Below are 15,961 nucleotides of genomic sequence, written 5' to 3'. Positions count from 1 at the left end.
TGAACTTCTGCTTCGCTGGGTCTAGGTATCTGCTTATCTTCCCCGCGTAACCGTAAGGAAGTTTTACTCCTAGGAGGCAGGTGAAAAACTGCTCGATCTCCTCCTGACTTAGAGTGAAGCACGCGGGAGGGTAGTCATTTCCGGTCTTCTTGGCCTTTTTGCCTTTGCGACGACTTTCTGTGTCCTGCTTCGCCTCATCATCATCATCATCATCATCATCATCATCATCATCATCATCATCATCATCATCATATATAGCGTGAAGCTCCTGCCTGATGCCCATTGATTTCAAGTCTGCCCTTGCTTTCGGCCCATCTTTGGTCCTCTCTGGCATGTTGAGCAGGGTACCAAGCAGACTCTCGCACACGTTCTTCGTGATACGCATGACATCAAGGCTGTGAGGCACACGGTGGATCTTCCAGTACGGCAAGTCCCAGAAAACAGACCTCGTTTTCCATACCTTCAGCAGCGGCTCTGGCGCCTTTTGCTTCTTTCCCGGCAGTGGGCAGTCTTTCCAATTTTTCAACAGCTTGTCTATTTCCTCGCCGCTCCTCGTACACGGGCGTTTTCGGGGTTCGGTTTCACCATCGAACAAATCCTTGCGTTTCCTCCACGGGTCATCGTCGCGAAGCCACCTTCGATGTCCCATGAACACGGTTTTCGAAGACCCGGGATCTCTATCTAGCTGGCGATACGTTGTGTCATCCATGCACCTTACGCATCCAGAAAATCCGTGGACTACCTGCCCCGCAAGATATCCGTAACCTAGATAGTCGTGCACCGTCGTGAGCAGTGCGGCTCTCATAGGGAAATATTCTTTCTCTGCGGCGTCCCACGTATTGGCTGGCGTTTTCCACAGCGTGTCAATCTCCTCTTTCAGCAGCCCCAGATACAGATTGATGTCGTTCCCTGGTTGTTTCGGCCCTTCAATTAGCATACTCATGTGAATGTACTTCCTCTTCATGCACAACCAGGGGGGAAGGTTGTACATCCACACGAACACAGGCCAGGTGCTATGTGTGCTTCTCTGGCTGCCAAATGGATTGACTCCATCGGTGCTCGCGCCCAGCATGATGTTCCTTGGATCGTTCCCAAATTCTGGGTATTCGAAGTTCAACGCTTGCCACTGGCTCGCATCCTTAGGGTGACTCAGCATCTTGTCTTCTTTATCTATCTCCGGATCATTTGCATCATCTTCTCGCTTCTTCTCCTCCCTATCCGCGTGCCAACGCAGGAGCTTTGCTACCTTAGGGTCCGCGAAATACCGCTGCAGACGAGGAGTGATCGGAAAGTACCACACCACTTTTCGAGGAGCTTTCTTCCTCTTCTTGTATCGAGTGACACCGCACACCGGACATATGGTAGACTCCGCGTGCTCATCCCGATAAATGATGCAATTGTTCATGCACACATGGTATTTCACGTGCGGTAAATCCAGAGGACACACGATTTTCTTTGCCTCCTCCAAACTAGTCGGGCACTTGTTCCCCTTGGGAAGACGTTCGTGCCAGAATGACATGTTCTCATCGAAGCATGCGTCGGTCATTTTGTGTTTTACCTTCATCTCCAGAACCATGAGCGTTACTTTCAGGCGGGTATCCTCGGGCCTGCATCCTTCATACAATGGAGTAACCGCGTCTAACTCAAGTTGATCCATCTTGGCTTTCTCTCGGGCGGCAGCTCTTGCGTTATCCGTCTGCTTGAGAAGCAGCTCTTGAATATGAGGGTCCTGCACCCAGCCCATCGATGGTCCAGCGTCGTCTGCTCCACCGGCATCATCATCATGTCCTGCATCTTCTACATGATGACTGTGTACAGCATCACCGTCGTGATCATCTCCTGGGGATTCTTCGTCTTCTCGCCCCCCCGAGCCGCGGTGGTTGTCTTGTTGCCCTTCCTCATTTCTTGCCCGGCCCCCATGGACGACTTCGTAGTCATCTTCATCACCTTGCCACCGATAGCCATCCATGAAACCACGCAAGAGCAGGTGGTCCCGCACCTGCCCGGAATCCGGGTCCGCAATAAGGGTATTCAGCTTGCATCTTCGACACGGACATCTTATCTCCGTCTCGTTCTTTTGAAGCATCTCGGCCTTCGCGGAGCTCAAAAACCTATTCACGATGCCTTCGGTCATCGTGCGGACCATGGTCGCCAGCGGGGTAGAGCAAAAGGATATTTTAGAACCAAGAAAAAAATTTGGCATGACTTTCCCTAAAAATAGGACCAAAAAGAATGCTTAATGCCAAAATTCTCGCCGAAACGGAAATGAATCAACATTCCGGCAAAATATTGGCAACTATCGCATTTCAAATACCGGTACACCTCCAAACACAAACACATATGCAACACCACAAACATATGCAACACCACGAACATACATAGATCTAGCTAGGCCATAAAAAGTGCATGTGCACATTGTTGTAGGGAGAACAACATAAATATAGCTTCCCCCCTTACTTACCTAGCAAAACAAGGTAACTTAACCACTTAATTTGAATGAATCTATGGTGGAAATGAGGTGAAAAAGAGGAGGCACCCGAGACAAGGAGGAGGCGGTGGAGAGAATGAAGTGGGAAGAAAGTGAGTGTGGGAGGAGAGGCTGTCCAAAATATCTTGTTGCTGCCCACTTACTAATGGCGCACCAGCAACAAATGCGCCATTAGTAATCCAGGTTACTAATGGCGCACCCCCAGATGGTGCGCCATTAGTACTTTTGCAAAAAAAGAATGAAAACAATAATAAAAAAAATAACATTAGTGGCGCACCTTCCGGCCGGTGCGCCATTACTAGTTTGCGCCATTAGTATGTTTGGACAGGCGCACTAGTTCAAAAAAATAATAATTCGGTACTAATGGCGCACCGTGAGCAGGGTGCGCCATTAGTAGTTTCAACACTAATGGCGCATCAGGATGTGGTGCGCCATTAGTATATACTAATGGCGCACCACATGTCTGGTGCGCCATTAGTGTCAATTCCATCTATAGCCCTTTTCCTAGTAGTGATGGAGGTGAGCTTTAATGAGGATGTTGGACCCTATTTTAATTCTTATAAAGTTCTTAGACAGTGGGGATCTTTATCTCTTCTGTTTGACCTAACAACATATGCTTTAGCCATTATCATGGAATATGACTACACATGATGGTGTGGTAAAATGGATTTTTGGAGAGATAATTGAAAATATATTAATATTTTGCAATATGCCGATGACACCATTTTTTGGTGAGAGTTGGTGAGGACAGTGGAAAAATGATTTTTTTTTACGTGCGATCGAGAAAATGTCAAGCCTCACCATTAATTTCCATAAGAGTGAATTGTTTCCTTTTGGGCAGGCTAGGAGCAAGTATGATTTATACCAAGAGATTTCTACTTGTTAACTTGATGGCATGCCTTTGAAATACGCAGAGATTCATATTTTTACAAACACTCAAGGGGCGTCAAGAAAAAGATGGAGAATAAATGTTCATGTTCGCAGAGCAAGTTAACAAACATTGTTGATATGTTAACCCTTTTTCAGGCCGTATAAGTAATACTCGCTTGTACATGATGTCTTTTTTACCCTATTCCTGTTAGAGTTATGAAGAGGAGTGACCTTTTTAGGGCTAGGTCTGTCTGGCAAGGGGATGAAGAAATACCACCTAGTTAACTAAACAATAATTTGTCTATCCAAAGACCAAGGGCACATACGTGTAGCTAATTTGGACATCATGAACAAAGCCCTCCTAGCTCTGGGAAACAAGCAAGGAATGTGGCAATCTTTCATACTGAATGGATATGCTAAGAATTGGTCTCTTATTGGTACTAGGAGTAGACATGGCGACGACTCTCAGTTTTGGTCAAGTCTCAGGACTGTGAAAGACATTTTTTATCAGTATTGCGAAAAGCTAGTTGTGAATAGGTGTAATACTATATTTTGGGGGAGGGGGGAGGTGGGTGGGCTGCAGACCTCTAAAGCTTTGCTTCCCAAGGCGACATACCATCCTCTTTGATCATGATATCTCAGCAGATAATGTCTTCTCTAGTGGACACTTTATGGTGATGTCATTCTTTCAGGTAGGAAGGATCCAATAAGATGGATGCTTATGCTAATGGTGTATTTACTGTTAGGTATTTGTATAAAATCGGATTTCAAACACCGCTGGCTTCCCACACAATTTTTTATGGAAAGTCAAGATTCCCTTTGAAATTAAGGTTTTCCTTTGGTTGATATTTGGCTAGACATAACCTATCTAGGCAAGTGAGCACGGGACAAAACATGTGTATTTTGTACAATGAAAGCATAGGCCATCTATTTTTCACATGTTATGTCGTGAGGCTCGTGTGGATTTTACTAAAAAGTGGTTTTAATTTTGCCATCAATTCCTGTCATTTTGCATGATTTGTTTCACACTTGGTTGAGATCCTTTTAATAAAAATGACTCTTCTTTTTGGGGCAATGTAGTAAAAATCCTTTATTTCAGGGGATTCCCCTTTTCTTTCCAAATGAATTTATGCTTAGTCTAAAATTGGTAAATACCAAATAATAATATAGATATATTATAGAAATATGTACTAGTCTCCTGAAACTAACAAATAGAGTTTATAGCTTTGATTGACTTACTAGCTTACGGGAATTGTTTGAATCTCAATTTACTTTGAACGAGTGCTAATTGTGGACCGCCTATCTACTTTGTGATTCAAAAAGTTGGTTGGTCCCCTGCATGGCTTAAGCCCTTGCTTACGTTAGGGGACATGCATGCATGCTTTTGGATGAGATTGCATGCTCCACTCACCCCACCTCCCATGTGTTTTTCTTATGACTTCCATGTTTGAATCTATTATATCTTTCGAACCAAATGTTCAAATTCTGTCTCACATGTATATTCATGTTCCTTGTGATGAGGGCTTTGAAACATGACCACTTTGAATATGTTTTGACAAGTTTTAAATTTTTCACCAAGTTTCAACCTTTAAAACTTGATAAGAGCGAAGAGACATTCACCAAGTTACACAGATTAAAACTTAAACCATAAGTCCTAAGCCCTAAACAGTAAACCCTAAGAGCGAAATGGAACTTGCTAAAACTTGCAAAAATAATATTAATACAATTATCAACTTTTAATATTTGAAACTTGGTAAAATGCTAAAACTTGTGAAAAATGCATTTAAGAGTGGTCCTGGTTCAAAGTCCTCGTTGAAAGGAACACGAATATGCAAATGGTATAGAAATTGAACGTTATGTTCAAAAGATGCAATAGATTGAAAAATAGAAGTAAAAAAGTATGGAAGGCAGGATGGATGAAGCATGCAATCTCTGCCGAAAGCATTCTTGCATGAACGCCCTTAAAGTAATCAAGAGCTGGACACATGTAGGGGACCAACCACTTTTATTAATTGTGAGGCACATGTGTGGCTGACCAAGTTCATGCGCCCTTGAGTTTTCTCAGCTAACCAAGGTAATGCGCATGTCCTACATTTGGTTAAGTTACATAGAGCCTGGTTGAGCCTATATATAGATTTACATCTTTATACATTTTCAGTCGATCCTATATGTAGAGACATTTACATCTTAATACATTTTTTATTGAGGCTGAAGCTTTTTGGTTGAATGCCTGTGTACACTTTGCTTACAGAGATGGTTAACCTGAATTATTAGAAAAATGTTCATCAGTGTCATAATCATATTAATCATTTTTGTTTTTTTGAGAATGTTCCAAAAGACCCGGTTTGTTGTTTGGCCCATTGAAGCATGTTATTACACACCATACAATTTGTTGTATCCCCTTCTACTTTTCATTGTGTCTTGACATTAAACCTGTTTTGCCCCGATGATTAAAGTGGCATGGTCACAAAAAGGAGCTTGAAATCACGATGAGTTCACAGACTATCGGCAGTCGTAAGGGCTGAAGCCAGGTTCCCTTTAGCCAATGGCCTAGGCACTTGCTCGGGCTCGCTAGCTCTACAACAATAAGGATAACCCCGTCACAATGGGTTAAACCTGCTTTGTATCGTGCTTTACCCGAGCAAAAGTGTGTGAGTCTCCTTCAGCAGTCACATGCTCATAGCCCAACCCAGTTAACTTACGACCAAAATAACTTTTGTGGATGAGAGGAAATACGACCGGTTGATCGCTGCCGCTCCTCGTCTCTTCGTTTCTCAAAGATGTGCGACGTAGGGAATTGTGATCAATTGCGGGCGAGGTGCTGAACCCAATGACTAGGTGACAGAGGTTGGCGTCTGACCTGGCCACGAGGCCAGCGACTTGCATCCTCGACCAACATGCAGTTTACTCGCCCCCTCCTCGCCTCCTTCTTGACTTAGTAAGATTGCTAACTGTTTAGGCCTCTTTTGGTTCATAGGATAGGATTATCATAGGAATAGGAATTTTGTAGGAAATGAGATGGTATGTATCCCAAATCCTATGAGTAGGAATAGGAAATGAGATGTCATTTGGTTGACACCAAAGGAATTTTTCCATTGAGTCTAGGCTTATTTTTATTTTCCTATAAAATGTGGAGGATAGGAACCAATCCTATGTAGGAGTAGAAATCTATTTCTATGAACCAAAGGGCTCTAATGGAAAAATCCTATAAGAATCCTATCCTCTAGAATTCTTATGAAATTCCTCCAAACCAAAGGAGGCCGGGGTTAAGTTTCAAAGGTTGGGACATGGGGAATTGCCTAGTAAGGGGACAAACGGTTTATTTTTTTCCTAGATAGTCAACCCCCAAATTTGAATCATTAAATTTCAGGGTAAGAGCTAGCTCGTCTCCAAGCTCGTGGTTGCATGTATACTTACATAAAGATACTTCTACTAAATTTGTGGTTTAGTAAAATGTTGTGGTTTGGTTAAATGTTGTGGGTCAAAAAGTAGAATGCATCAAATTTATGGTTTGGTTAAATGTTGTGGGCCAAAAAGTAGAATGCACCAAATTTATGGTTTGGTTAAATGTTGTGGGCCAAAAAGAAGTTGCCGCTTCAGTAAAATGTTTGTGTGCCAAGAACATGAAAACGCCGTCCGTGGGGATCGAACCCACGGCCACGTGGTTAAAAGCCACGCGCTCTACCACTGAGCTAGGACGGCTAATGTGATTGAATTTATTCCATATATTACATAAACATAAACAAGTTTCCCATTTGTTCACCACAACTACACGAGAGAAGCATAGACCCACAGATATGTGATACAGCACAAAAGGTGGTATCTTCACGTGACCAGACATAATCCCATATATTGATATATACCCAACACTAAGTACCATAGAGTTCTTTTTTCGATCAAAGGGGAGCACCCCCGGCTCCATTTTCATAGAAAACGAAACCAAACACGCATACAGGTCTTCTGGTAACGACACCAGGTCTCAAACAGTGACAAAGGATGGCAACAGGCTGCCACTAGCAAAGATATTCTACCCCCTACTAGTAGTCTACTGGAGTAGCAAAGATAATAAAAGATATAATATACCATAGAGTTCTTCCGTATTATTGATCCGCCGACGTTAGCACCGGCTGGGCTGGCCACACGTACGAAGCAGTCACAGCGCTGCAAGAGAGCGAGAGCAAGCTGCGCTCGTCTCCCTCCCCTGGTTACATCGACATCGCACACATGGTTAGTTTGTTTCAGGTACATCCATTCCTCTTCCGTGCTCCTCCTCACTCTACGCGAGGGGAACGATGGGCATCTTCCCGCCGTACATCTCCGGGAGCTGGCCGTCCTCCATCTCCCGCCGCAGCGTCTCCTCCAAGCTCTTGTCGTCCACGAACACGAACTGCACCGGTCAATCGAGACGACGCAATGCAATTAGCCAGGATTTGACTTCTCAGCAAACATTCATCAGCCAGCTCAACCGGTAAACATGCTCCAAAACACAAGAAAAATAATCGACAACAGAGACGAGAAACATGCATGAACCACTGGTATCTTCTTGGGCAGCGAGGTTAATTACCTTGTCCCTGGTGTTGGCGTCGATGAAGGGCTGAACCACCTTCCACGCCTTCATGAACAGGTAGGGCACATGGATCATCAGCGCCTTGCCCAGCCTCTCCGGGTAGTAGCTCTGCAGGATCTCGATGGCCGCGATGTAGGCGCGGACGTCGCAGTTGGCGTACCCCCACCCCTTTAGATCCACGACGCACAGAAACTTCTCCTGCCCTCTAGGGATCCTACAACAATTCGATTCCAATGTCATGCTAAACTCTGCCACAAATCATGCTGATCAACAGACATGTGGGTGTGGTAATGAACGCGCTACCTGGCACACATGGCGTCGAACAAGTAGACAATATAGCCTGTAGGAAGGAGAAGAAAATTATATCAATGGGCGCTCCAAATGTTTTTGTATTGAATACATCATGTCATGGTTTCATTCTTCAAAAAAGTAAATATTTAGCTTTGTCCTAAGTTAAGGTTTAAACAACTTTGATCAAGTTTATTGAAATATATATATCAATGTCTACAATATTACATCATTCCGTTATAGTTCCATCACAAAACATGTTTTTATACTTTCTTATTGGATGTTATAGGTATTAGCGCATTTTAAAATATAATTTTTGTCAAACATCCAGAAGTTTGACTTTGGATAAGTCTAAACTTCAATTAACTAGGATTGGAGGAATCAATTGGGTCTCATAGTAATAGAGTCTGTTTTGACCAGTTGATTCAGCCCACCTGCAAGTCTAAACTTCAATCATGAGAGTGAAGGTGAGATGTGAACGTACGCTTGAAGCCGGCCATGTCGCGGGTGGCCGAGAAGTGCTTGGCGGGGAAGGCGAGCATGACGGGGCGGCCGGCGCGGTCGGTGCCGGCCATGTAGGTCATCTCGTGCGACAGCTCCGTCCGCACCAGCTCCGCCGGCATGACGCCGCCGGGCACGGCCTCCCGCCTCCACGCCACGAACTTGAGCAGCATCGCCGAGGCCTTGCCGACGACATGGCCGCGCGCCCGCAGGAACCTCCGGAGCGTCAGGTTGTCCACCTCCTGCACGCGTCGTGATCAGTCTATGTTCGGTCCGTTGGATCATTGAATTACTGAACTGAATCAATTAAATTACTGCTGAGATGTTCTAGCTGCACGCGCCATGTGCGCTGGTGATTCGGGCATATTCGATCCGTTGTAATACTATATCCTTGCTCGAATAATTATCGTGGCCATGCTTCACGTGGCCACGACTTTGCCTTTGCTAGCTAGAGAGAGGTGCACCCGTTCCCATCACTTGTGCTGGAGTATTTGCTTATTCGGTCAACGAGCAATTTGTTAGGAAGAATCTCCATCAGCTAGCTTAATCAATTGATTTTTCCATACAACCAACTGCTAACAAGATGTTATCTGGTGACTGGTGACAGCGTCAGTAGCACTGTACGCATCACTGGGCAATTAGAGTGACATGTTACCGGCCATAAAATACTACAGTAATACAGTCTGTTGTTTGTGTTCTGCTCCCAAAGGCCAGGAGAAGGCCAGAGTGGCAGACTAGGAACAGCAAGGAAACGGCAGCATCCCCATGGTCATGAAGAACAGTTGAGTTGGATCGACCGGCCGGGCAAAAGAAACAACAAGAACAGGGCCGGGGACGGGGATTTTCGGCGTGAGACGTCCCGCGAAAGGAAGACGACGAAGGAGAACGAGTGTTTATTATCGGACGGAGCTACCGAAGATGAAGGAGCGTACCTTGACATGCGGGTCCTGGGCTTCCGCCATGGCCCTCAGCTCGGCGACCTTGAGCCACTCCCCTTCCCCTGCGTCCCCTCCCCCGATGCTGCTCGCCATGGATCTCCTCTCCTCTCCTCCCCGCTCCTGTCCTTCTTACTGGTACTCTGACTCCGCGCGTACTTGTGGAGCGCGGAGGAGTCTCTGCCTCTCTGGTCTCCCTGGCTGCAGGGAAGCTAGCTGTATAGACGCCACGTGATTGGCTAGGTGTTACTTATTGTTTGGCCGGGTGGAATATAAAGGAGATGCGGAGATGGGAGTGGTGCAATGGTTCTTCGTTCCTTCTCCTCGTCGTGGCGTGGGTTGCATTTGACTGCGTTCCCTTTTCCGTGGAGTACGCAAGTGTTGACTTCTGGTAGGCCGGCTGCTATTGGACGGACTGGTGTCCACAAAACTTCCATCTCGTTGTAGCGTCTTTTTCGACGGAGGATGAATTTTATCGGCTCAAATAAGCATGGAAAGCACAGATCCAACCTCTACAAGAAAAAAAAATGAAGCATAAAAAATAATGATCGACGAAATATGAGGGGGATTTTTTTGGAATTTTGTAATGGGCACATGGCAAAGTTGGGGATTTTTTTTTCTTTGAACAGATGTCAAATTTAGGAATTTTCCATGAACACACGGCAAAGTTTAGGAATTTTGCTCCTTAAAACACATGATAAATATATCTCTAATAGAGAGAAATGGGGAGTGGAGCTGTGGTGTATGGTGGCTAAGAGGACAAGGTCGTACTAAAGAGGTCGTTCGCGCGAGAACTCGCACCGGGCAAAACATGGTGTCGGCTGACATGACACGCTCCATCGCTTTGGGATTCGTGTTGGCCATCCGACAACGAGCAAGTTCTTCATTGGGAATCGTCAAAAAACTGACGTCAGCTAGTATATAACATTTCTCTAAGTTAATGGACTAATGACGCATTTCACTCTCACATTTAAGTCCACTGTCCTCAAAGTAATGGGGTAAATTGAATGTTTTCTTAAATAATACTACCTTTCTCTTAATTTACAGGGCGTGCACGTGCCCCTAGGTCGTCAATTTGACCAACCTAATACAAGTCATATATTATAAAAAAATATAACAATATAAACTTCAGATGTTCTATTTTCAAACTGTATAATTTTTATGTTATATAATTTATATTAAGGTGATAAAATTGGTAATCTAGGTATACGCATAGGACTTGTAAACTGAAACGGAGGTAGTACTACGAATATCCTATCAACAAGACTCGGGTCCAAATTCTGTCGTGTTTAAAATGCCATTAATCCCTTACCATATCGCACCGCTGAAAGGAATGCTTTCTGTCAGAAAATACCTTACCATAAAGACGGTAACAGTGCGAGCTCTCTCCCCCAATTACATCTAACATACAAGAGACCCTGTCCTGTTTGTTTCGGTGCTACCTAGTCGTCGGTGAGGGGGGCAACGGGCAGCTTCCCGCCGTACATCTCCGGCACCTGGCTCTCGTCCATCTCCCGCCGCAGCGCCCCCTCCAGGCTCTTGTTGTCCACGAACACGAACTTGTCCCTGGTGTTCGCGTCGATGAAGGGGTACACCATCTTCCAGGCCTTCATGAAGATGTAGGGCACGTGGACCATGAGCGCCTTGCCCAGCCGCTCCGGGTAGTAGCTCTGCATGATCTCGATGGCCGCCACGTACGCGCGCACGTCGCAGTTGGCGTACCCCCACCCCTTGAGGTCCACCACGACGATGAACTTGTCCTGCCCCCGTGGGATCCTCGAGCAGACACTGTCCAGCAGGTACACAACGAGCCCTGCACCGGATGAAGGTAACCAAGCTCATCAAGCTCCATCGTCGATCGTTAGCAAGCGAAGATCGGAGGCCATGGGGGTGAAGGCGGGGTCGATGTGCGTACGCTTGAAGCCGGCCATGTCCCGGTTGGCGGAGAAGTGCTTGGCCGGGAAGGCGAGCAGGACGGGGCGGCCTGCGCGGTCGACCCCGCCCATGGAGGCCAACTCGCGCGACGGCTCCGCCCGCACCAGCTCCGCCGGCATGACGGCGCCGACGCCCCCCGGCACGGCCTCCCGCCTCCACGCCATGAACTTGAGCAGCATCGCCGAGGCCTTGCCCACGTCGTGGCCACGCGCGCGCAGGAACCTCCGGAGCGTCAGGTTGTCCACCTCCTGCACGTACGCGTCAGTATATTCGATCAGGTAAAATACTGAATGGAATTAACTAAGTTAATACTGTACTGAGTTCTTCTAGCTGCGAGCATTGACCTCCAAAGAATCTACAAACGTTTACTAACCTTTCAAACTAAGGCCATGTTTGATTCATAAGTTGTAGGACTTTTTTTAGTCCCAACTTATAAGTCCCACATCCCTAAAAAGTCTCTACTTGTTTGCTTCCTGGGACTTATAAGTCTCTATAAGATCATATTACAATTATAAGTCTCTATAAGTCCCTCCTTGAAAGTCTTATTTCATAAGTCCTAAATGCCCATTTTAAGTCCCTATAAGTCCTTCCTGTTTGATTTAGATGGGATTTATAGGAACTTTTTGAAGTCCCTAGACCAATAAATCCCTGGAAACAAACACCCTCTAAGGGTCTCTATCCCCTAAATTTAAGTGGGGTGAACCCTCGCCCCTCTCTATTACCAATCACAATCATCCACATCAGTTTATATGTAATTTTTTTAAGTAAACCTTTGTAGATGTAGTATTACTCTGCGCCACGTGTCTCGGTGATTCGAGCTTATTCGATCCGCTGTATGCTTACTTGGATAGTTATCGTGAGTGATACTATCACGATTGGGGCAACCTTCCCTAGAACTATCTCTTTACATTTTTTTTGTCATAGCCTACCAATTTTGCGCTAACTTTTTGCTAAAACATACTCCTTCGAGTTGGGTACGGGTTTGGGCATCTTAGAATCGTTTATGACATGCTGGCCCCACTTGTCAGGGCTAACACGGCATAAAATGTCAACTCTGTTAACTTTGACCGTTATTCAGCCACTATTACAGGTGGGACCCATGTCAGCATCAACCATTTTCTCTCTCGAAACATTTTATCTATGGGAAATTTCCTCGGGCAGCTTGTAGACGATAGCGCCGTGGGCATTCTCCACTGCGAGGCTGACCTTGCTGACGTGTCTGGCCTCTTCGGATCAAGTCACGGTGATCTTGAAGTTGCAACTGCCCAGCACCATCGCGAACCGCACCAACATCTCACCGGCATACCATTGCCGGGCCAAGGCGACCGCATGCCTGCTAGACACCTTCATCGCTTGGCCGCGGGCGGGGTTGACGACCTACTAGCTCAGCTCGACCTCCGCCGAAGAGAACGCCACCGCCACCGGCGCTAGCTTCTTGTAATCCATGACCTCGACGCAGAGCTGTGAGCTAAGGAACCATGGCGGTGACACGGTCATCTCCACCACATGGGACAACACGAGGCCTGTAATACACGTCCACCATGGAGACGCTCTTTGCAGGGATGCCCTCGGCGCCGAGCTCCCTGACATCCGGGCCCGGGAAAGGGGAAGCGTCCGCGAAGAGTCGACGCAGTGGCACCGCGAAGAGGAACCCGTGCTGGCCCACGAGGGACGACCCTGCGAGGCAGAGCACGCGCCACATGTTCGGGGCTGGAGGCAGCCGGGGTAGAGATTCATCGTAAAGCTACGTAAGAGTTGGTTTGGCATGCTCTGATTGGAAGGGAAAATGGCACGGCCCCATCCCGCAAAAATCAAGGGGGAAAGAGAGAATTATATTAGGAAGATTATGTAAGGTTACGTAGTGGATACATAGATGTAGGATTATTGCTAAACCTAGCCTCGCCTCCTGCATCCGTGCGAGCGGTTGGTTAACCGAACGCACAAACTGAAAGTGCTTCGCCTAGTGCATGTGCGCGAGCGCCCCCCTCCACCCCCCTCCTTGAAAATAGCGTGTGGGCCCCACATGTCATAACGGTCAACATTACAATGCAGCTCAATGGGGTTGACTTTGTGGCTTTGTGCTACGTCGGTCCTAAAGGGTGGGCCATATATGTCATAACCACCATTGAGCTGACAAAATACGATAGTTTGAGGTCAATCGGCCATCAACAAAATACGATAGTTTTTAAAAGAAAAAAACAACACAAAATTGGTAAGTTTTGGCAAAAAAAATTGGAAGTGGTAGTTCTGGGAAAAAAAGTTGTCTCAACTGTGATAGTTTTTGCCTATTTACTCGAAAAACAGTAGGGTCGGCGCGGCGCCCTTGCTTCACGTGGCCACATGGCTCTGCTAGCTAAAGTTGAGCTACGAGTACGATACGCCTGTTCCCATCACTTTTTCTGGAGCATCTGGTTGTTCAGTTAAGGATCAATTTGTTAAGATGAATCCCCCATGATCTGTTCATACAACGAACTGCTACCGAGATGCTCTGTATACCTTATTTTTTGCGGGCAAACTTGAAGAGCTTTATTCAACAAAAACAGCCTTGGGCTACTATTCAGAAAACTGGGTGTAACATGTAGCCAATTCTCGGACACATCCGAAGTGCAAGCAAACTTCGCACAGAGGTAAGCCGGGAGGTTAGCAGTACAAATTACATGCTGAAAGGAAAAAAGAAATAGACTGAGGTATACGCTCTCCTATTTCATCTAAAAGAGACGCTACATCGAGCGTGACAGTCACCTAGTGTGCCAGAGATTAACTAGCTCCAGGCAATCTAACTCCGCGGTCACATGACTAAAACCGCGGATGCTTGCTAGACGAACGCCATCATAGAAGGATAAGGTCTCTATGATTGGTCGGTAACATCCTCGTAAGGCTTGCTCCATGCAGCAATAAACGACGAAGCAGAACGAACAACGCCGTCCACGGTCCACCCCTCCCTTCCACAGATCAGAAAAGATGGCATTGTGTGTATCGATTTTGATAATTCCATCATCAAGCGGACGCCACCCAAACCCAGGCAGAATTTTTGCATGATCACGAGGTAGTTCAAGCAGGGCAGGGAGTTCCTCCGTATACCTTATTGACCAATGAAAGTGACAGGTTACCGGCCGTATAACGTACTCATATATGCTACTGATACTTTCGTCTCGGTATCAAAAAAATGAAAATCGGTTGTTTGCGTTCTGCTCGCAATCTACTAAAATTAAGAGGCCGTTCGGAATCTCTCCTCTCCGTAACTCCTGAGCGAAGCAGGGCGGCATACAGTGAAATTTTGGCGAGCGGCCGAACACAGCTTAAGCATGCAAAGCGGCCGGGGATTTCTGGTTAGTTGCATATCGATCGCCGGTGACAAACCGTCGAGCGTGCATACGCATCCACAGTCCATCTCTCGAAAGGAGGACGTACGACAGCGACGAAGATGAAGGAAGGAACGTACCTTGACATGCGGGTCCTGGGCTCCCGCCATGGCCCTCAGCTCGGCGACCTTGAGCCACTCCCCTTCCCCGGCATCTCCCCCCACGCTGCTCGCCATCGGTCTCCTCTCCTCCCGGCTCCTGTCCTTCTAACTGGCACCGTGAGCACTCGTATAGCGGGGAGTCTGTGCCTGTCTCGTCTCTGGCTGTGCAGGAGAAGAAATGCAGGATAGAAAGGGAGTGGCAAGCTACTACTAGTATGCACACGTGTTTGACCGGTGGAATATAAGCCAGAGGAGAGTATGCAGTGATTCTCCGTTCCTCTGCTTGTCGTGGCGTCGGGTGCATTTGTTTTCCTGCGTTCCATTCTCGTGGAGATTTTTGTAGCACGGATGCAAGTTTGACTTCTCGTAAGCCGGCTGCTATTGGTCTTGTTTCCGAAGAACTTTCGTCTCGTTCCAACATAGTTAATATTATTCCCTCTGTAAAGTAGTGATCAAAATGTTATATTAATTTTTTTGAAATTATTTACCCCACATTGTTCGTGGCAGGTAGCACTTCGTGGAAGCCCGGTCACACCGCATTACTTTATTACTTCTTCCGTGTTGATCTAAATGCTCTTATATTTTTTTACGGGGGGAGTGCCTCACATTGTGTACCGAGAACTGCAACTATTCGATATTTAGTTACACAATGTGTAAATATAAGCACTAATACGTTCCGTAGATTGTAGATGTACATAACATGAGATAGACAACATATACTCACTAAACTTTGTGAAACATCTTCAAACATATTAGCGGTGTGACAAGGACGTAAACGTTGTACAACATCACCGACTACGCCGACTTCCATCACATCTGGTGTAACGCGAACGTAAACGCCTCATCATGCACTCCCCTCATCGACTTCTAATCCTCTAAAAATATCCTTTAGTAAATATGCAAGGGCGTGCGGG

The 15,961-nt window shown here is 46.3% G+C and overlaps 2 protein-coding genes and 1 non-coding gene across 3 annotated transcripts; all 3 read right to left on the bottom strand.

Annotated features, from left to right (window-relative positions):
- Positions 1-6,988: 6,988 nt before the first annotated feature.
- TRNAK-UUU lies at positions 6,989-7,060 on the bottom strand. Its single transcript has one exon. It is a non-coding gene; the product is annotated as a tRNA-Lys (tRNA).
- A 134-nt stretch (positions 7,061-7,194) lies between these two features.
- Positions 7,195-9,925, bottom strand: LOC119270184 (phosphatidylinositol transfer protein 3-like). Its single transcript, XM_037552158.1, has 5 exons — positions 9,647-9,925; positions 8,698-8,956; positions 8,229-8,265; positions 7,923-8,139; positions 7,195-7,745 (listed from the first exon to the last, which is right to left on the bottom strand). Exons 1-5 carry the CDS (start codon positions 9,743-9,745, stop codon positions 7,635-7,637), a joined length of 723 nt encoding a protein of 240 aa, XP_037408055.1. The 5' UTR covers positions 9,746-9,925; the 3' UTR covers positions 7,195-7,634.
- Positions 9,926-10,937: 1,012 nt separating this feature from the next.
- Positions 10,938-15,122, bottom strand: LOC119270183 (phosphatidylinositol transfer protein 3-like). Its single transcript, XM_037552157.1, has 3 exons — positions 15,027-15,122; positions 11,565-11,832; positions 10,938-11,462 (listed from the first exon to the last, which is right to left on the bottom strand). Exons 1-3 carry the CDS (start codon positions 15,120-15,122, stop codon positions 11,092-11,094), a joined length of 735 nt encoding a protein of 244 aa, XP_037408054.1. The 3' UTR covers positions 10,938-11,091.
- Positions 15,123-15,961: the final 839 nt, after the last annotated feature.

This window comes from Triticum dicoccoides, chromosome 3A (assembly GCF_002162155.2).
Source record: "Triticum dicoccoides isolate Atlit2015 ecotype Zavitan chromosome 3A, WEW_v2.0, whole genome shotgun sequence".
In the NCBI taxonomy this organism is placed as follows: Eukaryota; Viridiplantae; Streptophyta; class Magnoliopsida; order Poales; family Poaceae; genus Triticum; species Triticum dicoccoides.
Note: the sequence above shows the minus strand (reverse complement) of the source record. Positions and strands in the feature narration are given on the sequence as shown.